Below are 23591 nucleotides of genomic sequence, written 5' to 3'. Positions count from 1 at the left end.
TCCCCCTCCCCCACCTCACCCCAGTTCCAAACTTCCAGCTCAGCACTGTCCCCATGACTTGTCCTACTTGCCTATCTTCCTTCCCACCTATCCACTCCACCCTCCTCCCTGACCTATTACCTTCATCCCCACCCCCATCCACCTATTGTACTTTTTGCTACCTTCTCCCCAGCTCTATACCCTCCCATTTATCTCTCCACCCTGGAGGCTCCCTGCCTTCAGTCCTGATGAAGGGCTTTTACCTGAAACATCGATTTTCCTGATCCTTGGATGCTGCCTCACTGGCTGTGCTTTTCCAGCACCACTCTAATCTAAACCTAATCCCATGTACCTGTTTCTGAGCCATATTTCTCCTTCCTTCTGAATAACCAAGATCTGTCTGTCTCCGATCTGAAATTTATGTTTGGTCTAGGTATAATTGCCACTTGCAAAGAAAATTCCAAATCTCTACCATCTTTTGTATAGTTTTGTTTTGTAACAAATTCACCACCAAAGGCCTTGGCTTTTGTGGAGTTGGTAAGACTTGATAGACACTTAAAATGGTGGTCAGACTCTGTCTGTAGAATTACCACCCTTATATCTGACACCCTTTTTTTATTTGCCTGTAATGAAGAGGAGACTGGTGTAAATCACACAGTTGAGAAACGTTAGCACAGCAATGTTTAGATCTGAAACAAAAACAGAAATTGCTGGAAAAACTCAGCAGCATCTATAGAGAGAAACTAGATTTAATGATTTGCGTCCTGTGACTCTTGAACTGGTGGTAGCTAGAAAAATGCTTATTTTCATGCAGATAGGATGAGGGGAGGGGTTAATGAGTAAGCGATAGGTGGAGATGGAGCCTAAAGAAACAGAAGAACAGTTGGATAGATGAAGGAGTAGATAATGGTCAACCTAGGAGAGTGAATAGTTGCTAATGGGGTTTAGATCAGCATTGAGTTCAAACAGACACAGTTTTGCCTGTTGCAAAAGGCTTAACTGCTGTGTGGGAATTACAAATTTACAGACTAGATTTAAATGTATTTGAAGGTTGCTAAGGTGAAATCTTGGTTCTTCAAAAATCAAAATAAGTACACTCTGCAGGTGTCTCTGAGACCTCTGTGTTCTAGCAATTTCAGTTGTTGTTTTTTGATGTTCCTTTTGGGTCATTTTATGAATATTTAGCCGATTTCCAAAAGGTTGAAAGATCTCAGTTGGTGAGGCAGTGGGAGGTGGCTTTGAGTTAACAGTTTGATTGACAATTAACACCTTTATTAAAGGCTGTTAAAGTAAAGCTTTATGAGTTAAAGTTTCTTCATTTTTAGAAACTCAAGTACCTGTCATTTTAATAAAATGATTCAACATTCATTAAATGAATTTCATGATTAGGAAGTGCTTTGCTCTTAAGTCTTTAAGTAAAATCTGTGTATGGTATTTAGAGTTTTTCTTAACTTCATTTCCAATTGGTTCATCAGGTCTACCCAGGATGGATAGACCTATTGTCATGTTGTCATGGGCTAGCATAGGGTTATAAAGAGTCATGCAGTTGACATGAGCTGGCAGTGGATATATAAAGTGTCCTGAAGGTGGTGGAGGAGTCACGAATTGCCATGGGATTTAAGATGCAATGGAGATTTGTGGCCTTCAGCTAGTGTGAGGAATACAAGGAACCATTGGCAGAGCCTTTGGAACTGTCCACCTTTGAATTCACCCACTCCTGCTGCTGCTTACATTCTGCTTCCTAAGTCAGCAAGCCTGACTCTCCTACCCTGCATCTGGAGTAAAAATCACAATATTCAGGCAACTTTTCTTGCAGACAGGTCTGGCAAGCCATGAGATTTCCCAACTCAAGCTTTCAATCTTATTAGCAAAAGTATAGACCTAAACATTTGACACTATCACCTGGGTTTCAGACTGTCCAGCTAGGAGAAACAGCTTATCTCCATTTCATTGCCTTAATATCATGAACACTTCTATTAAAGCCCTTCTTAACTTCCTTAAATTTCATGGAGTATGTCCCACATCTGTTAATCTCCCTTCAGTTTCACCTTCAGAGTTTAAGATTCATTCTGATGAACCTATGCTCTCTTATTTCTGAGATTTCATGACCCTTTCTAAGGAGTGATGTCCAGAACGGCTGACAATACAAGTGTAGCCCAAATAAGGCTTTGTATATCTGCAACTTTACTTCTACCTCCTTGTATTCAAACCCAGTAGACATAAAGACCAATGTTCCTTTTTTGATTATTTTCTGTACTGGTTCACAATACCTTGTTTATCAGTGTACACAGATCACCAAGACTCTGTGGATCTCTACAGTTTCTAGATTCACAGCATTTAGGAGGCACACATATTCTTTTAAGATTCAATGTTTTTGACTTTATATTTACCTGTAAATAAATCTACTTTTACCCTTAATCTATTAATAGCTCTTTGTAATTTTGTCCTTCCATTTGTTTGCTGCTTATAATATTCCCCTTTTTTTTGTCATTGGAAAATGTGAAGATATAGCTTTCTATCCCATCATCTAAATGATTACTCAACAAGACCTGTCATGGATCCTTTTCCAGAGCTATCTGACGAAAACGTAGTGCTCCAAAAGGTACTGATTCCAAATAAATTTGTTGAACTATAACCTGGTCTGGTGTGATTTTTAACTTTGTCCACCCCAGTCCAACACCGGCACCTTCACATCATGGATCCTTGAGGCACATCTCCAATAACACCCTGAAAGTTAAAGAACCTCCATTCACCATTCTCCCTGTTGTGTTCCTTGTTGCTCAAGTCAATTCCTAACCAGGTATATAAACTTGCCTCTCATTACAGCTAACAATCTCTTAAGACAAGGTTTATCATGTGTTCTCTGAAAGTCCATTTAGAGAAATTGGATATTCCTTTGTCTACTACTTTAGTCAAATCTTCAAAGAAAAAAATTAAATCAGATTAATCAGGAATGACTTCACCAATTCAAATCTATGCTAACTCTCTGACTTTTTAAGATTTGCTCCTTCAAACTTATTTGCCCCAGTTTGTAATCATCCCATTTACTTGTGAGCCATGCTTTTTTGTGTGATTATGATTGAAAAGCATTTTGAGGTAATTTTTGATTATTAAATGTGGAAAATAATTGCAAATGGTTATTTTTGTTATCTAAATGAGCATAAACAAATGATTAGTTTACCAGTTAATGAGACACTGATTATTCTTTTGAAGTAGGATCTTGTCAAGATGTTTATCAAATTCCAAAAACAATATTCTATTAAAATTTACAGTGTGAAATAAAACATAAAATGCTGGAAACATGGAGCAGGTTACAGCAGCATCTGTGGAGACAAATAGTTAACAGCCTGGATTTTTAGCGCAGGGTATTATCACTAGACATTTAAAAATGGCAGACAGGTCAAGGTTCAAGGATTTCCACCTCTATTCTTATGCTCTGATTTGCACCAGAACCTTTCAAGTAAAGGCTGCTTTGGGTTGTTTGTCTGCACTCTGCACTGCTGTTGTTGGCCAAGTTTTTTTTTTGCAGGGATTACTATGACCTAGTCCATAATTTTCATAGAGTCTGGCCAGCTTTTTAAAAAGTTGTGGTTCAGAGCACTTGGGGTGCTCATAGTCTGCATAAAGGAACATTTCAGAAAGGTAATTTCAAAATGTCCTTCTCATGGACCTTGTGCTCGGCTGTGCCATTCCCATGTCTTGTCATACCTCCATACCAAGCTATGGCATTTCCATGCTCATTGACCTGTTATACACTGTATAGAACCAATGAACTCTATATTAACAATAGATAGTATGAAAAGGTTTTTATAAAGAAAATAATTAGAGTTTTCTACTATGTTAATCACCAGCAGAAGCTGCAAGTAGTTGAAACCTCAATTTTTGTGTAAATTAACATTGTGCAATGATCTGCACAGATTAGAGAGCTGGAGATGACAATCAAGCAATGCTTCCCAGCAACTGGGGCTTTTCAACATTTTATTGGATGGCTGGGTTCAAAGTCAAGCCTCATTATTCATAATTGACAATAACCTGTCCATCAAACTCAATCACGTTTCATTCCTAATGTCATAATGATGAAGTAGAGCAGTGGAAGATAATGAAAGAAAAGGGAAACAAACCTTGCATTCCAGATCCCACTACATTGTGGGATATCCTGCCCCATGTATCAAAAAATATATTCAGTCATAACAAGATCCATGGCAGAAACTCACGGTCCTGGGTAGATGGCATATTTGAATCAACGTAGAACCAACTATGATAAATGATATTAATTTTGTTCATTATAAATGCATTATTTTAAATGCTGATCTATGGGCTGATTGATATCTCAAATGTTTTCCACATAAGAAATATTAAAACTAGCTACTTATAGAGCCAAGTGTATACCTTGACTTATATTCACAGAATCAAATTTGTAGCCATTTTCTGATTCTTAGGAATCCTTCCTGAGTTTGGTGACATTGCAAAATGTCAATCGATTTTTTTGTTTGCTCTTTTGAGTGTACCTTGTTGGTGATAAAGGAAACTCTGAATGCTTTGAACATCTGACAATCATAATAACCTTCATCTTCTTCAGTTGTTATTTGTATTCCGTTTAGCTTCTCCTCTGCTGTTCTTGGAACTCTAAATCTATAAATTTAATATAATAGCACTGTCTCTTTGCTAAAAATAGATGCTGCAAGGTCTAATAGGACATAAGACATAGACAGGTTCTGTCCACACCACAATATTGATCAGAGCACTTAAAACTGAGGCAGATTTGCACGGTACCCAGTGTTTGGTTCAAGACCCTTTATAAACTGAAGTCTGAGCTGAGTGCAGCAATTATTATGGACAATTGTTCCAGTCAAATATCTCAGGTACATAATAGCCAAACTAAAAAAGGTTAAAGTGGCCATGCAAAAGATAAGTTACTAAAATATTGCTTATCAGAAGTGGAGACAGGAGTTGCAAAATGGTTCCTGCCTCCACATTAAAGCTGTCATATTCATCACCTTTCTTCTGATTGCCTTGTAATCTGAGCTGACCTTAGACCCTCCGCTAGCTTCCCTCTATCACTGTTATCTTGCCTCTTGGCCATTTTTGCTGCTGTCAGTCCTTTGCTCCACTGGCTTCATTTGGTGGGATACTAATCTGTTCTGGGCTTGTCTTCAACCCTTTCATTAAGCAATCCAAAATTTAAACCCTAACATCTAATCAGATAACTTCTCATCATGATAAAGGCAGATTTAAACCAATAAGTTACTATGTCTTGAGGATACTCTACAAAGCATCGACAGCTTTCTGGAATAGAGAAATCCAATTTCAGAAATGAACCTTGTCTCAGCTTTGTGTGAACCTCATCTCAACCTTGTGTACACATAATTCTGAAATCTTGGCTCTATGGTCTAGAGTCCTCAAGCAAGGGAAACAGGTGCTCAGTATTCACTCAGCAAACCTCCCTCAAGAATATCATGTTTCAAAAACATTTGAGAACCTATTATTTATCTTGAAAGCTGCTTAACCTCAATACCATTTATTATTTCTTAACTGAACCAAAGTGTTATGCAAGATTCTTAAAAAGACAATCCCACCTGTCTATTCTTGGATACTGATTTTGTGTTCCAATCAACTTTGTAAACTTGTGTTACATTGGTATTTTTGGAGTTAGTGAGTTGGAAGTTAACTGAGCTGACCTGCCAGGAGCTGGGGTAAGGCATATGGTACAGAGCAGGGAACCCAGACACAGTTTTTCCTTATTGCTGTGGAATTTTAACTCCCTAGTGTGCATGTGACATGTCTGACAAGCCCTCCCACTCAGAAGGCAGCCTGATTTCCATGCTTGGTTTCCAGTCAAATAGGGCGCAGTCCAGCAGAGACCAAATGACTGACCCCCTTGAAGAGAAATTTGTTTCTGGGGAGAGCAGTGTTTTGGAAAAGGATGGAGGGGATGGGGATATGTTACTGATCCTGCTGAAGGTTTGATTCCCAGGGTTAGGGGTGGGAGTCAACCCACATCCCTTATTTGGTATGACAGCAGGAAGAGGTTTTAACCAAGGATTCTGGGATGAATTGATGCCTGTAAGGGAAAAGGGTTGAAGACCTGGAGACAACATTGGAGTCCACATGTGTAAAGTTGGAGAAGATTGCAAGCTTTTGGGTATTGTGTGTATGACTGTGAAATGTGTCAATTGAGGAATACTGCATCCCAGCAGGTAATTGGAAAACATCTTAACTACTGTAATCTGGAGTTGTCCTGAAGTTTCCTAAGGCTTGGATAACCCATCAATCTCCTGCGAATTTCAAAATCCTGGATAAAAATTGGGCTATTGGTCTTATTAAAATGCTTATCCCCATGGAATGACTTTGTTGCCTCCTAAAAACCCTTAACCTCTCAAAACTGCAATTGGGCAACTTGAAGCCAGAATTCAACTTTTAATGTTTTTATCTGCCTAAACTGAGCCATCTTTTGGGGTTAACATTTCTGCCTCAATGTTTGTGTCATTGTTTTTCTCAAGCCTTCATGAATATTTTTGTTTTAATTATATAGTATTTTCAAATAACTTTTATTTAATGGCTATGCCTGGATCATGACTGAAGACTCCATCCAGAATTATTTGTCCGATTACTGTGTGCAATGAGATGTAAAGAAGCAATCCTGAAATGTTCTGCTCTTGCCCTTGGCTTGTAGCTTTCCTTTCTGTAATCAATATTGTTGAGGAGGTGGATAAGGAAATATTTCATTGATTCTTGGGAATTTATGAGGAAGGGAACTGTTCATCTCTTCAACTTACCTTGCATTCAGGATTACTTCGACAAATTGGTTCTATTAATAAGCTTTTGCTGTTATCTGCTGTGGAGTGTTATGTCTGAGCAGTTGTGAGATTCACAGAACGTTTAAAAAGGAGGGATTTTTTTTCTTGTCTTCTCTGAGAGATGCCTTTCACAAATTGTTTAAATCTGGGTACTACTGCAATCTTTTGATTTCTTAAATTAATCTTAAATTACCAAATGCAATGCAATATTGAGACATCCAAGTAGCTTTAAGTTGTCAGTTTTGCTCATATTGCAATTGAATAGAAATTTGTTTTTTGTTTTATGAACATATGACAGGCACAACTGGGTTTTTGTCTGCCAACTTCTAGACCAGAAAGCCCCCTCTTCTCTGGAGGTATGGCAAACATGCCCAAAACAAGTTGATTAAAAGTACTTTATTACTGGCTCAAAGTATAACAAATGAGCAGTAATATAGCCTGCACCTAGTCACCACTGGTATTGGTCCCACTATTGTAATAAGCTTGTCTTTGCAGAGAGTAGCCTGAGACAGGCAATATCCTCTGAGTATGTTCACTGTTGTTCAAATGCCAATTGAAGGATTCCTATATTGTATAGGTTTAGTTGCCAATGAGCAGGCAAGCCTTGGATTCTTCAGTATATCCTCCAGCTATGGGCTAAAAGTAAATTTTCCTTTTGTTTTTTTGTAAATTACTTGTTTAAAAACATTTTTTTGTGAGCGAGAAAGCATTTCCCCAAACTCGTACTCTGGAGATTCAACCATTCACGTAACTCTCACCTTCAACATACCTGCAGATCACTGCGTGTAAGATGGATGATATAAAGTGGATTTGTCTCATTGGGTGAGCTCCCTGTGGAGATGCAACAAGTGCTGACAGCTTGAGTCAAATACATAGCTGAATCCCGAGATCCCTGTTGATTTCTCTGATATCCTGAAAAAAAAATCCTCAGTGGTGACATAATGAAATCCTTAAAAGTCTGAATGTTTTTGGGACAGTAAATGAGAGCCCATCAATATGAGGGAGTCATCATGAAATGCTAGAAAAATCTAGCACAAATCTTTGTCCATATCACCTGCAATTGAATTTGAACGCTGCATCATTAGAAGTAATTAAAATTGCTAAAGAAGTGAAAGCTTCTGCAAGTTGATTGAAATTCATGATGAGATGGATGAAATGATTAAATAGGTTGAATTTACCCAGTGGGGCTTAGGCTGTGCTTTAATGAGTCATGAAAAAAGGAATAGAAGATTAAAAGCTGCAACAGATGCTGAGCTTGATGATGAAATATTCAAATCAATTTTAAGAAATACAAACTGCTTAAAATCCTGAAGTCTGTCACCTATCTATGTTGCTCAATGCATGTATGTATTTATTTCACTGGGTTTGGATAAACGCACAGGACAAGTTTCCTGCACCCGAGTCTGAAATTTGGGCCAAGTTTATATCCATTTGGTTGACATGTCCAGTTTCAGCTTTTTCAGGTGAAGGTCTTTTAATTTGTATGAGGCAGGACTGAGATCCCCTCCAAGAGGAAGTCCTGCCTCCAAGAAATGCCACTTACATCCTAACTCATGTAAGTGAACATTAACAAGCTTTATTGAACGTAATCTTTTGCAAGGGATGGGAAGAGAGGGCATTTGTTTGAACCCGACAGACTTGGGTCCCAATTCCGTCTGATCTGATTTCCCTATGAAATGGCTGCTTATGCAGATGCTCAGTTACTGTCCTTAAAGTAAAGATATAGTTCACCCTTTACTCCACAGTGGGTTAGTAGCAGGTACTCCAACAATGACACTGCCCTAAGTTACAGGTCAACCCATCTATTTTCCACCTACAAATGGCTCCTGCAATTCAGCCATTGTTTTATCAGGTAAATCACATTCCCTGTTTTTCACCAGTTTTCTCATCTCTTCCACATTTCTGAAGGCAGTACCTCATGACAATACATGATTGCTAGCTACCTTGCCCAAGGTGCTATTCTTTGAAGGGGATTGGTGGATTATTTAGTATTGTTGCAGCTGGGTCTGATTGATTATATCTCACACTGTAAGCTTTGCAGAACAATATAAAAACTCCCAGCAGTAATTGCCTTATTTGACCACTCTTTAACTTTGCCTACACAAGTGCTTCAACCTCCCCTGCCTGCTGGTCTACTTCAGAATAACTGAAATATGATTATAGGCCATAGAGTTTGGTGGGAAGAGGATGATGTTCATCCTGATTAACTGCTTGACTGATATTTCAAGGAGAATATCTGAAAATATATGGGTCTTTACCAGCTAGTCATTTGCTGAATTGAATGCAAGTTGTCTACAGCCAAAATGTACTTCCTTTTTATGAACAGCAGGCTACCTATAAAAGCAAATTGTGCTGACTAATTTTCCCATTCCCACATTACCAAATAATGAATTACTAACATTCGTGGCCTAAATATTTAATCACAATAAACAACCTTAAATTACAACAGAGTCTCTACTTCTAAAGCATTTAATTGACGATAAAACACTGTGGGATATCCCATGTTTATTACAGGAGATATATAAACACAAGTTCCTTTATCTTTTGTTCCTTGCTTGTGTCCACATGACTAGGCAGCAAAGGTAGAGCTAAGAGAAATTCTTACCCATAAATGTCTGACATTGACTTTGTAAATTTACATTTTGCTTACAATATATTTAAAGTTGTGATGTTTTATTTAGTGACACAATGTTGCTTTAAGTAAATTGACAGGGATGTGACAGAAGGCAGGAACAGGTAGGTGACACACTTATAAATCACAACATAAAAGGGCTAATGTTAATTAGTTTGCTCAAATTTTTTCAACAGAGGATCATTTGTGAGAATTGGGTTTCAGCTCCTTTATTAGCGACACATTAGGATCATTGCAAACAGTTGAACTTCAATCATAAACTATTTTTTTTTTCAAATTTGGGGAATGGAATCTCTTTAATCAAAGGAATTTTGCTTTTCATAACTGCACTGGAATGTGATTGGTAGAAAAACCACATTCATGTTTTAATTCAATAATCAGTTTGAAAATAGAAGATAATATTTTGCAGTTCTTCTTTCTGATTCTAATCTTTTTTTAAAACAAATCTGTCAAATACTTGGGTGTGCATAGTAATGTTAACTTTTGGTGCAGTTCAATGAAATATGTAAAATGTTAAATGCAAATGATCATATTCTGCTGCAATGAGCAGAATAAAACAATGTCTACCAGTCATTTGAACAATTCCTTTTTGAAACCTGGGGCAGGGTTCTGCAATATACGTGGGAACGGTTATTAAATTGACTGCTCGTTAAATACCAATCAAGAATGAAAGATGTGCTATTCCAATGTTATTTGGAGACATTTAACAATGATCTTTATGAGCAATTTTGATTGTTGTCATTAATATTCTGCCTTGCCATGGGCTTATTAAAACAAGAGAGGAGATTCACACCTAATTATGTTGCTTAAGTGAATGTTTATTGAAATATATTTAAAGGAGTCTTATAAACCTGTGAAAACGCTTCAGGAATTTTTGAATCAAGTTCATGATTGAATGCAATAGAAGTGTTATGGCCATTGCCCACCTCTGAAATCTGCTCTTCAGTAAATGTATTGGGCTATGGTTACAAAGATGCCAACAGATGCCACTACCTGTGAAACAGTGACAGTACCATCAAAAATTAACATTTGAATAATCCTTGAAATATCCTATGCAAGAATCTTTTTTTCTGGGTCACCTGGTATATTGTTCTCACATCGCAGCGAGCTGGGCACCTTTTCAAGCTTGTAAATGGCAGTTTAACTTCTCTCTATTGGGATATCCACATGTCAGGCCTTCTTTACACACACAGATAGCTAAAGCAAAGTTGTTCAATGTGCCCATGACATTTCATTATTTTATCTTGGGAGGTGTCATACTTCTAACCCAACAGATAAAAGGTGACATCTTTTCTTAAAGCACAAATTCAACAATCTCAAGCTGAAGCTTCAAGCTGAAAGGTCAAGCTCTAGGAAATTATGTAAAATTTTAATTGGAATGACATCTTTCAGATAGAAGTGTTAGTTGTGATTCCTTTTCCTTGCATTAAATCTTGTTTATTTTGACCCCAAAAGTATTACAAAACCACTTCTCACACTTCATCAGAAACAAAATACCTGGGATCTCTAGATCTTTGATGTCTCAGTGTGAGCCTGAATCATTTCCTCCCCACACAAGTGTAATTTTAAACATTCACCATCTGAAGGAGAGGAAGCTATTTAAACTCTTTTCCAGTTACAATTTCTTAAAGATAAAGCAGAGCAACTAAACTTTCTCCAATGCCATGGTATGTTCAGATAGTTGAGATGAGATTTGAGGGTATGCCTCAATTTTGGCCAACATGGTGTTCTTGGCTGAAAACTTGAGGAGAAAGTGAGGTCTGGAGATCAGAGCTGAAAATGTGTTGCTGGAAACAGGAGAATCGACGTTTCGGGCATAAGCCCTTCTTCAGGAATGAGGAAAGTGAGTCCAGCAGACTAAGATAAATAGGCGGAAGATGAGGCGCTCTTCCTCCAACCGTCGTGTTGCTATGGTCTGGGGATGGAGAAGTCCAAGGACCTGCATGTCCTTGGTGGAGTGGGAGGGGGAGTTGAAGTGTTGAGCCATGGGGTGGTTGGATTGGTTGGTTGGGTTGCCTCAACACTTCAACTCCCCTGGGTTAATGGCTGGAATTTGAACAGGTTGAAAGATCCCATTCACTGGGTGGAGAACTACTGTTGAGTCTACCCCATGATTTAAGATCCGAGTGACCAAAGTTCCACTTACTGAGAGCTGCTGGCCAATCAGAAGCAGGCATCTATTCATTAACACCAGCGATCCAGGGACTTGAGGCAAAGCTCTGCGTGACTTTCAGTGCCTTGCCTCCATCTCCCCTTCTCAATGCAGATGCCTGAAACAGGCACCAAGAATGAGGCTGCCTCCACTGGTGCCTGCAGTAGACTGTTGGCAAATTGACTGAAATTTCTTTGGGTGGCACTCTGATGGCAGAGATTGTGGCAGGACTGCAATACCTTGATGTGATCCATGGGCTATACGATAAGGTACTGCTGTCCTGCTATGTCCAGAAATGAATGGTCATGGACAATTAACAGTCAAATTGATGGGCAGTCTCTACAAGTATCCCCAGCCTCCGTGAACTCTGCAAATCAGTGCAAAAGACAAGGCTGAAACATTTTGCAGCAATCTTTAGCCAGAAATGCTGAGTAGATGCTTGATCTCAGCCTCCTCCAGAGAAGCCATTACTGTGGATGCCAATTTTCAGCCAAGTGAATCACTCCATGTCATATCAAGAAATCCTCAAAGATGCTGGATACTGTAAAAGTTAAAGACCCTAACATGATTCCAGCAAAAATATTGAAGAATTATTCTCCAGATTTATGTTCCCCTAACCACTATATTCCAGTACAGCTACACCATTGCAATCTGCCTGACAAAGTGGAAGACTGTTCATATGTCCTGTTTAGAAAAAGCTGAACAAACCCAACTCAGTCAGTTATTGCCACATCAATCTGTTCTTAATCATCAGTAAAATGATGGGAGCAACATTTGCTCAACAATAACCTGCTCAATGACAGTGAATTTGAGTTCCACCAGGGTCACTCAGCTTCTAAGGTCATTATAGCCTTTGGAAAAATTTGGAAAGAAAGAGTTGAACTCCTGAGGTAAGGTGTTTTTGTCTTCAAGGTGATATTTTGTTAGAGTATGGCAAGGTGCCTGACCAGAACTGGAGTGAATGAGAATCAGGGACCTATTTTCACTGGTTGGTATCTTAACAAGCTCAAATGAAGATGATTGCGGGCTTCCAAGTCAATTATCTCTGGGACATTACTGTAGGAATTCCTCAGCATAGTGAAATAGGACTTTCCATTTTCAATTGCTTCATCATTGATTTCCCTCCATTATAAAGGTCAGAAGTGGGGATCTCCACTGATGGTTGCACAATTATCATCACCTTTGCCACATCACAGATCTTGAAGTGGTCCATGTCCATTTGCAAAAAGATCAGGACAACATCCAGGCTTGGCACAATGTGTGGCACAAATTTTACTTGCCACTTAAATGCCAGGTAATGATCATCTCCAACAAAAGAGAATCAACCAATGCAGTTACAATCCCTGGGATTAATGTTGACCAGAAACTGAACTAGACCAGAATTGAAATATTGTGACTACAAGAACAGGTCTTGAGGCTCCACATAGCCTTTCCATCATCTACATGACACAAATTGGGAGTGTAATGGAATATTCTCCACTTGGAGGAGAAAGTGAGGTCTGCAGATGCTGGAGATCAAAGTTGAAACTTTATTGCTGGAACAGCACAGCAGGTCAGGCAGCATCCAGGGAACAGGAGATTCGACGTTTCGGGCACAGGCCCTTCTTCAGTCCTGAAGAAGGGCCTGTGCCCGAAACGTCGAATCTCCTGTTCCCTGGATGCTGCCTGACCTGCTGTGCTGTTCCAGCAATAAAGTTTCAACAATATTCTCCACTTGCCTGGATGAATACAGGTCTGTTAACACACAAGATACTTGACACCATATAGGATAAAGCAGGAATTTGATTGGCACCCTATCCTTAAACTTTCACGATCTCCATCACCATTACATAATAATGGAGATTTGTACCATCTACAAGGTATAATACAGCAACTCATCAAGGCTTGTTTGACCTCACCTTTCAACCCTGCAAACCTATCCGCATAGAAGGACAAAGATGATAGAGATATGGTGACCACCCCTCACAACTACAGGGACAGCTCCAGCAGAGTTGTTAATGAGGAGAAGTCTCTGCACCAGGTGAAATCTGATATTCTCAGAACTGGGAGGGGAGGGTGAAATGGCATCAGGGATACCAATGCTGCAAACAGGACTCCTCTAAGGGGAGTCAGGGGACAAGGTTTGGTGTCGAAACCACTGGAATGGCCCTGTATTGGTACGAGGCATGACTGACGTGAGGTAGGAGGAGGAGAAGTGGTCCTGAACAAGCACGTGAGCCACATGAAAGCTGCAACCTCGCAAACAAAACAGAAGTAAAACATACCTGGTCCGTCAGAATATCTGGAAAAGCTGTCAGAACCTGTGGGGGTCTCCCACTCCACCTTGCACCGAAGAAACCTCTGAGGAAGAGATGGGCACAGCGGATGTCGCAGCCTTGATGCCATTACTGACAGATAGATGGCGATACCACCACCTGGAAGTTCCCCTCCCAGCCCATCGCATTAAGACTTGGAACTATATTGCCATCACTGCTGGGTAAAAATCTTGGAACTCCCTATCTTGGCAGCACTGTTTATTTACATGTCCAGTCACTATGGACTGCAATAATTTTAGAAATGCAGCTCACCACCACCTTCTCAAGAATAATTAGACATCAGCAATAAATGCTGACCTCACCATTGATATCCACATTCTATAAACTACCTAACATATTTAGTAAATTGCATTAGCTGGTTGTGTTTATCTGGTGACTCAGGCTGCAGTAAGACATTGATCCTCTGGTTCCTTGCCATTTTAGTTTTCGGCCTCACTCACATTTCTGTCCTTTATCTCTTGCAATGTTCCAAAGAAGGTGAATGTGAGTTTGAGGAGGAATATCAGATCTTTCAAGAGAGCACTTTAAAGACTTCTCGTGTTAATACTGAGCTTAACCAGTTCAGCCTGTAACTCCTAGCACCATTTTGTTTCCCTTTTTTGCTTTTTTCTATTACCTGGTTTATCTCTTGTTTTCCCTCTTTCTTTGCCCTCAAAATGCATGTATACATGATGTTGCCATTCACACCGCCTCTAGACACATATTTTGCTCCTTTACTTTTGCCATGTGACCACTCCTTTGCTCTTATACTATGAAACATTTGTCATTTAATTTCTCTTGTGTCTCACCCTATTACAGAACTTCCCTCTTGTTCTTCCTTGTTTCTACATCCCCTTTCACTGTCTGAAAATTGAGGACATTCCTAACTTTTCCCAGTTAGGATGTAAGGTCATAGATGGGTATGCTGACCTGCAGCAGATTTTTCAACATTTTGTGTTTTTATTCAGTTGTTACAAAATCCTGAAGTGGAATGGTATAAAATTTAAAAACCCTTTTTTTTTCATAAGGTATTTTCTTTTTCTGCAGAAAACTGAAGAAAAAGAGTTTTGAGATGAAAAAGTTGAAGGTGATGACAGGTGAATGGTTTGCTGAAGTTCAAGCAAAACGCTATGGAGACTTCTGCAGTGGGATAGACATCCTCAATAATTCAATAAACAGAAAGAAGAAGATGCCAGGTAACTCTTCCATGAAACATTTCAGATTCGATTACTTACAGTGTAGAAACAGGCCCTTCGGCCTAACAAGTCCACACCAAACCACCACCCACCCAGACCCATTTCACCCAATACTATGGGCAATTTAGCATGGCCAATTCACCTCACCTGCACATTTTCAGACTGTGGGAGGTAACCAGAGCAAACCCACGTAGATACGGGGAGAACGTGCAAACTCCACACAGTCAGTTGCCTGAGGTAGGAATTGAACCCGGGTCTCTGGTGCTGTGAGGCAACAGTGCTAACCACTGTGCCACCGTTTTGGTTTATTTGCTGACATAAAACTATTGACTCACACTTTGTTGCAGTTATTCAGGCACTGTTAGATATCTTGGCTAAATTACTTGAGTGTTCCCAAATTCAAATAGGAAATTATGCAAAAACAACTCAACAGTGTATTTTTTTAATTGTCTAATCGCTTAACTTTATTTATGATGTACTTTGGGGTTTTCTGTGTATTAGTCCAAAAACACACACAGGACATTGATTATCTGAATGAGATGGGCGGACACTATTTCGTTCAGATAATCGGTTATTTGGTTAATTGATTAAATGCCTTTCCTCTGGAGCTCAGAGTTTTTAAAGTCTGCTCCCTATTGAGGAGATTACAGCAGCACACAGCACGCAAGCCCCCGCCCCAACACCACACCCCAATACCGCCCATGCCCGCCTCCTGCCCCACCTCCATCCAACACCGTCCCTCCCGCACCCCTCTATGCCCTCCATCCACCCCCACTGCCCCCTCCCCTCAGTGTGCCCACCCCGTCTACCCCCCATCCATCCACCCGCACCCTCCCCAGGGCAGCTGAACTGTACACCAACAACAAGACTGCTGCTGCTGTCTTTGGTGGGTTAAATGTCCAAATAGCGCGCACACGTACAGCCACAGCCACACACACAACTTTTATACTGCAACTTTTTGACAAGTTCCACATTTGCCCTGTACAGGACAATGTTGGAGAGATTATCTGGGGAAGCGGGGTGTCGGGGGGGAGGTGGGTGGGTAGGGGGGGAAGAGGAAGGTTAGGGTACACCCCACTGTAGAACCCAGGGAAAGTGTGGGGAGAGGGAGAGGGAGGTCAGTCATTTGGAGATGGTGCCTGTTTAATCACTGTAAACATAAGATGCGATCATGTTGGAAACACCTCTTTGATGTAACGTTTCTGTCGGCACCTCGAGCTCTCCTTCAGATAACCAATTTTCGGATAATTGTTGTTTGGATAATTGAGGTTCCTCTGTACTATACAGAGTAAGGTTTTGGTGGAGGCAGATGCCATGAAATTTATTTACAACACTGTCACAGAATGTCGAAGAATTATGCACATCTTCTGGATTCTGTGCCTACTGACGTTACTGTAAATTACATATACATAGCTCGCTAAAGACACTACACTCATTACATGTGGTTGAAGGTGACCTTTATTTCCAAACATCACGTGATCTGTAAAAATTGTTTTAAAGGTACAGGTCTTTGTAATCTATTCAATAATACATAAAATTCCATACTATTATTGTTTTCCATTGATTTTAGACCTTTAGAAAATATGCATAGAAGAATATATCTTCTGGACATAATGACTGGCTTAAGAAATTTGCTGTTTTGAATGACTATTTACTTGTCGTGTACAGTTGTTCAAGATGTTGCAGTGAAGGCATCTAAAGATGTAAATGTGTTTCTGAGTCCGAACTTAGAACGTCAAAATATTTCTTCAGATCCTGAAGCCTTGAAATCAGAGGAAAGGTAGGAAATATTTAGAGAAATGTGCAATGTACAAGGTTCATATTGCAAATGAACACTGAGCTGGTAAAGAAAAATTACCATAAGATGAAGAATTTTTCATGTCTTTCCCCTGTCTTTTATGTGATTTTAATGGATGTTTCCAGATTATCATAACAAGCCACCTTAGTAATATGCAAGTCTCTCTTCTGCATTTTTTGAGCAATCATTAATCTGTTTGTTTCAACACCCTAATCTCTTCCTGAAAAAAAGAGGAAAGAATTTCACACAGCCACATTAAATCCTTGTGCAAATGAAATAGTTTTCAAATCGAAGCCACATTATTTTTAAGAGTTTATCATGTTAGACGGAAAACTGCATTTCAAAACAATACATCTGTGAAGCAATATTTTGTAACACTTTTCAGTCTTTTTAGTTGTTAATTTACCTACTGAGCAACCTGAAATTCTCATGATGAGATGTTGTAAGCCCACTCAGAATTTTATTTTCTTCCTTTGCCTGCTGTCAAATTTATAATGTTTGGAACCTGAGACTGCCTTCCTTAGGGCTGGGAATCACAAAGTTCCAAATTGCAATGGAGAGGAAAAGAGGTGATTTTCTCTGGGTTGAGTCACTGCCCTGTAATAGTAATAGCATTTCTAAGGCATTCCCATGTGTCCCCGGGCTTGGGAATAACATGCTGATACATATTTAAGAAGACCAACCCTGGCATCTTTTCTACTTCTGTTCCTGCTCTGTGTCCTGGCATTAGGCCCTGACAGAGTTAGGACTGCATCACCAGAGCCTGAACAGTTTGTAGAAATATTGTCAAATCTGGTTGGTGCACAAGTGAGTAGTGGAGTGAGAGGAATCACGTTTGAAAGGATCAAAAGTACTTTTCTTTCTAAACGCAAGACTGATATTTGACTCTGGTTTATTCAGATCTGCAGAACTCCAAACTGCTTTTACCAGCAGCACTTCATTTCTGTGTGATGTCAAAATGTCCCTACCTGCAGTAATTAAATTGTGCAGTCTAAAAGGGTTACAGCAGCAGCAGAAAAGCAATTTTGTGTCTCACACGGTTTCATGCTTTTATCCTGAGGGGTGCAGAAAAAAAATTGAATAGTTCAATATTTGCAAAATTGCTTTCTCAATTTTTGAGGACTTCTGAATGCCTGTGTATCATCTATGATGTTCATCCATATAAGTTGTAGTGTTGAAACATCAGCTTGTTCTGCATATACTAATGTACAAGAAATTGTATTGATTTAGAAAATAAGGAATGATACAAGTCATAAGGAGTGATAGCTTACATAAAACTCTCATTGTCAAGGAAGTGGAGCAACACTTCCTTCATGTCCTGGATTAAATTGACTGGCTTTCCCTGGGTCAAGCAAAATGATAGCAATGACAAGAATTTGTGTCAACAATTGAGTGGGGAGGTGATGCAATCAATGGAAGGGTCTGATGGTAAAATGTAAGTCTGCTCAGATGTTTATGAGCAAAACTGGCTGGTATGGTTGAATTGCTCCACAGCTACCTGATGGAGGAGCAGCACTCCAAAAGCTAGTCCTTCCAAATAAACTTGTTGGACTATAACCTGGTGTTGTGTGATTTTTAACTTGGTATGGTTGAACACTTAGAAGATTTCAAGTTGTTTTCTTTCCGCGTTTTCATTAAGATAGCTAGTCATGAATTTGGCATGCTGGGCTCTTCTGAGCCCCCTGTCTGTCTTAGAAGGTACTGTGCATCTGTCCCCTGTAAGCATACATTAAGTACATTGAAGGTGGTAGCACTGAAAATTATGATGGATCTCCAACATTAGTGGATCTTAAGGAGTTAATTGCAATAGTTGCCCACTTCCCATGCGCCCACAGGAAGTCACGGGAGAAGGCACAACTGATTGCTGACCAAATGCTACTCGGCCATGCTGCTTAAAAACTAAACTGCCTGGATGGGTGAGGCTCGAACAACAATCAAGAAGCTTGACACCATCCAGGCAAAACAGGCCACTTAACCGACTTCATATCTACAAGCATCCACTCCCCCCTCCTCCAATGGTCAATAGCAGCGATGTGTACCATATAAAGATGCACTGCAAAAACTTTCCAAGGCTCCTTAGACAGCACCTTCCAAACCCAAGATCGCTACCATCTAGAAGGACAAGAGCAGAAAGGTACATGGGAAAAGACATATGGGATACTTTTATTAGCTGAGTAAAGGGTTTAAGAGCAGGGAGGTCTGCTGAAACTGTATAAGAGGTTGGTTGTGCCCCAACTAGAGAATCATGTGCAGTTCTGGAATCTACATTATAGTGGGGATGTGATAGTACTAGACAGGGTGCAGAGGAGAATTTAGATATACACTCGAGATGTTAAGGCATACAAAATTCACTGGCTTATCCTGTTTCCCTCTATCTGGCTTCAACTTGCTTCTCCTAATCCACCAACACCCTGATTTCATGTGGCCTACTTTATTGCAGTGAAAACTGGAACTTTTTAACTTCTCTGTCCCCTTCAAAGGTTTACTTTTTACCTGTGGTAAGTTATCCTTATGATCTTCACCAAGATCCACCTTTCCCTTACCATGTGAGGATTTCTCTTTTGCCCAATTTCTATCCCTCACAGATTGAAATTGATTCTTGAAGCCAAACTTTGCTTTATGGGCCAACTCATAATCATGAGCCATTTCAGCTTCTAACCTTGCCGTTTTAACTCTCTGCTCTTTAACATGAGTTCTCCCTACTTTAGAAAGTAAATTATTGAACTCCTGTCTAAATGCCAATTTCTGAAGTTCAAACTCTCTCTCTTTTTCTCTCTTCTGCTTTTAATTGCAATTCCTTGTCTTTTGCCTCTAACTCAAGCTGTTTCATTTTCAATTGAATTTTTCCACCTCTAAAGATTCTGATGCTGTTTTCAGCAAATTTAAATGCAGAACTATTGCTGTAATTATCTCGCCTTTCCTCATGGAAAGAGACGGCTCCAAATCCAGCTTGTCTGCTAATTCCTTTAGCTTGGTCTTAATCACCTTTTGTAAAACCCCCAAGCTCACTTCTTCCACCACAGAAAACTCTTGGTGCTTGAAAGAGCCATTGCTATCTCAAGCACAGTTTAAACCAACCAAATTCAACATCAGAACAAAAGACACTGACACCTAACACCTGCTACCTTCGAATCCAACAACTCTAATCCCAATTTGGCACGACAGAACAATTCCTGGACGAGCCCCCATTCTGTTATTGACCAGGCCAGACCCCCACAAAGCATTTTAAGAAGGTAGCCCAGACCTTAACTTTGCTTAATTTGTTTTAAGCAGGCGTGAAGTATATTTTCCAGGAGAAAATCAGCCAGTCAAACCACTTAGTTTTAATCAAACCAGAATTTATTTACAAGATTACTGAATGAAACACAGGCAACAGAAAACTGAATACTGAATAACTTAACCTACTGAAAACCCAACTGATCACCCCAACGTAATGATGCTGTTCCAAATACTTGCAACAATCTCCATAAACACCCCTTAGCACAAAAGGTAAAATCAAACACAAGTTCTTAGAGGATAGAAGTCCGAGAGAGAGAGAACCACCCTGGATCTGCTTCTGTGGGTCCAGCAGCCTTTCTTCACCCTACTGCTAAAATCAAAATCCAGAGAAAAGCTGAACTTGGAAAATTAGCCACTCCCCTTTCATTGTGTAAGTTTTTTTTAAACTTGAAAGTCCTCTGTCTGAGGCAAGTCTCTGTTAGCTATTATCAAATTGGCCCTAAACTCCTACACCCCAGACTTTTCAGAGTCTGTATTGTTTACAACCCCTCTTGGGGAAAAAATGTCAAGGATAGAATAACCTTGTTAACGAGCAGCTTCATCACAAGGTTATGGGCCAAGTGCTGGAAAATGGGATTAGAATAGTGTGGTTGTTTCTGACTGGCACGGATTCGATGGCCAAAAGGCCTTTTTCAGTGCTGTTGGCATCTGATGCTATGAAGTTTTGATAACTATAAGGAGGTTGAGGGTCAGTGAGTGGAAAGAACAAACTTAGAGGGATGAAGAATAAAAGGTTAATTGTACCAATACCCGAACAATAGCATCTGCATAAACATATGTGCACGGCATTATGACGTTACAGCACATCGGTCCTGACACAAGAAGATACTGGATCGGCCTCCTTGTGTTTATGGTTATAGGCACCTATTGTTGAAGTTTGCATTAGCCATGTTTTTGTCTCTCATGTGAAAGGATATGAGCAAAGATTAAACAAGTTGGGACTCTACTCATTGGAATTTAGAGGAAAGAGACGTGATCTCAGTGAGGCATATAGGATTCTTAAGAGGTTTGACAGGATAAATACTGAGAAGATGTTTTCTCTCATGGGAATTCCAAGACCAGAGGGCATAGTGTCTGAATAAATAGGTGCCATTTTAGCAGTGGGATGAGGAGGAACAACTTCTCCGAGAATATTGAGGGTCTTCGGAACTCATTGCCAAAGACAGCTGTGAGTGCAGAGACTTTGTGTATATTTAAGGCTGAGATAGATAGATCTTTGGTCATAGGGAGTCAGTTGTTAGGAGGTAAGGAAAGGAAAGTGGATACGAGGAATATCAGATCTATCGTGATCCCACTGAATGGTGGAGCAGGCTCAAGGGACAAAACTTTCTATTTCTGTTCCTGTTCCTATTTCATATGGTCTTAAGCTCCTAAAAGCTCTCACCAATAATCCTACAAGCAGTAATACATTATCACACCAAATGAGATCTAACATCTGATATTAACTTATTTTTAGGTATTGTAGATTATTTTAATATTATTATCATTTTGTTTTTTTTTAAACAGGGTGTTAGAAGAAGCAGAATCTGTACCGCAAACAAACGCGACAAAGCTTCAATCACAGTTTCAGGTTAGAATCAGGTTCCTGACCTATTTACCTTTGGTAAAAATAAACACTGCTTGGTCTGTTTACAATAGCCTGACTGGGAGGATGCCAATGTGTGACTTGTTCCTTTGTCCCTACCAATAAATTCCTGTTAACTAGTTGCTGAATCATGCATGACAACAGCCAAAGGTGATTCCTTCCTCTAGAGAAAGTATCTGCCTCCTGTGACAGCACAGTTCAAAAGGGGTACTCATTGAATCTCTCGGAATTGTTAGTTAAAACTCGTTATGTGCTTGTGCTACCCTCAACTAAACTAAGGTTTGAATTATCATTGTCAAAAATAGTAAGTAATAGTGAAACATTCTTCTTTAATTTTTAAAAAATGTGACTTCGTGGTAGTAGACAGAGGGTGGTGGTGGAGGTTGTTTGTGCGGCTGGAGCCCAACATGTGGTTGTGTAACACAGGATCAGTGCTGGGTTACCTGTGGCTTCTCACTTATATATATGATGTCGATATGAATATTGACAGGATGTTAAGTAAGCTTGTGGATGACATAGAAATTGGCTGCATGGATGACACTCACGAAGAAGCTCTTGGATTACAGGAGTGTATAAAAGGAATGGTCAGATGGCTGCTCAGTGAGAGATGGAATTTAACCCTGAAAAGTGTGAGATGGTGCTCATTGGAAGAAGCAACAAAACAAGGGAGTAGAAATCTCAGAAGATAAAAGCCTGAGGAGAGGAGCGATCAGTTGGAGCAGTGGTGGCAGTGGGAGAGGAAAGGAGAGAAGTGTACCTGGGGATGAATGGGGGAGAGGGACTGGAGTGAACTTGGGGGTGAACAGGGGAGAGAAGTGAAGCTGGGGGTGAATGGAGGGAGAGGTGTGAAGGTGAGGGTAAATGGCTGCACTGGGAGCTGAATCCAGAGGCAGAACTCTTGAGGTGACAGCAGTGTTCAGTAAGTGACACAGCAAGTGGATTAGCAGCTTAGGAATCAGGTTGAGAGACTGTCTCCCTCCTGGTATTACTCAATCCGAGTACAAAATCCTTGTTTTTTGTAGTTTCTAATTTATTAGGAATAGGGAATGAGAGAAATCTGATTTGGTAAATATTAGGTTAGATTCAGCAATTCCTACTTTTTTGTTTATAATTGGTAAGGTTCACAATGGCAGGAGAATTCAGCTGCATAGAATGCTCCGCTTGCAATATGTGGGAAATCAGGAACACATCCAGTCTCCATGGTGACTATGTATGCAGGAAGCCAGTTCAGCTGCAGCTCCTGATTTGCCACATGAATTACCTGGAGCTGCTGCTAGACTCACTATGGAGCATCCATGATGTTGAGGATGTAGTAGATGGCACATTTGGTGTGGTCACACCACAGGTAAGAGCAACACAGGTAGAAGTGTTGGATGACCAACAGGAAGGCTGGTAAACATGGGCAGGCAATGCAGGAGTTTTGAGTATTGTTGGGGTGTGGCCTCTCAGGGGAAAACAGCAAGAGGCAGGTGTGTAGCACCATGGTTGGCTCTGCTGCACAGCAGCAGGAGGGGAATCAGGTTGGGAGAGCTTTAGGGACCTTGATTGTAAAGGGTACTGACAGGCAGTTTTGTGGTACATTGCCTCCTTGGTGCCAGGGTCAAGGACATCTCAGAGCACCTGCAGAGCTTTCTGAAGTAAGGTGAACAGATGGCAATCATAGTATGTGTTGGTATTTATGACATGGGTAAAAAAAGAAATGAGGTCCAGCCATGAGAATATAGTGAGTTAGGTAGTAGATTAAAAGAAACCCTATTAATGTTATAACCTCCAGGTTTCTTCCAGAGCCACGCAATACTGATGATAGGAATAGGAAGATAGGTCAGATGAATGTGTGGTGAAAGGGATGGTGCAGGAGGGAGGACTTTAGAGTTTTGGA

General features: G+C 40.1%; 1 protein-coding gene across 1 annotated transcript in view; it reads left to right on the top strand.

Moving 5' to 3' along the window:
* The window catches only part of LOC122545235 (synaptotagmin-like protein 1), a 205886-nt gene that overhangs the window by 53808 nt on the left and 128487 nt on the right, over window positions 1-23591 (top strand). Inside the window, exons 2-4 of the mRNA XM_043684344.1 lie at window positions 14902-15050; window positions 16719-16830; window positions 21634-21697. Of these exons, the coding sequence (XP_043540279.1) occupies window positions 14902-15050; window positions 16719-16830; window positions 21634-21697 (325 nt within the window). The remainder of the gene's footprint in view (window positions 1-14901; window positions 15051-16718; window positions 16831-21633; window positions 21698-23591) is intronic.

Source organism: Chiloscyllium plagiosum, chromosome 3 (genome assembly GCF_004010195.1).
Source record: "Chiloscyllium plagiosum isolate BGI_BamShark_2017 chromosome 3, ASM401019v2, whole genome shotgun sequence".
Taxonomy (NCBI): domain Eukaryota; kingdom Metazoa; phylum Chordata; class Chondrichthyes; order Orectolobiformes; family Hemiscylliidae; genus Chiloscyllium; species Chiloscyllium plagiosum.
Note: the sequence above shows the minus strand (reverse complement) of the source record. Positions and strands in the feature narration are given on the sequence as shown.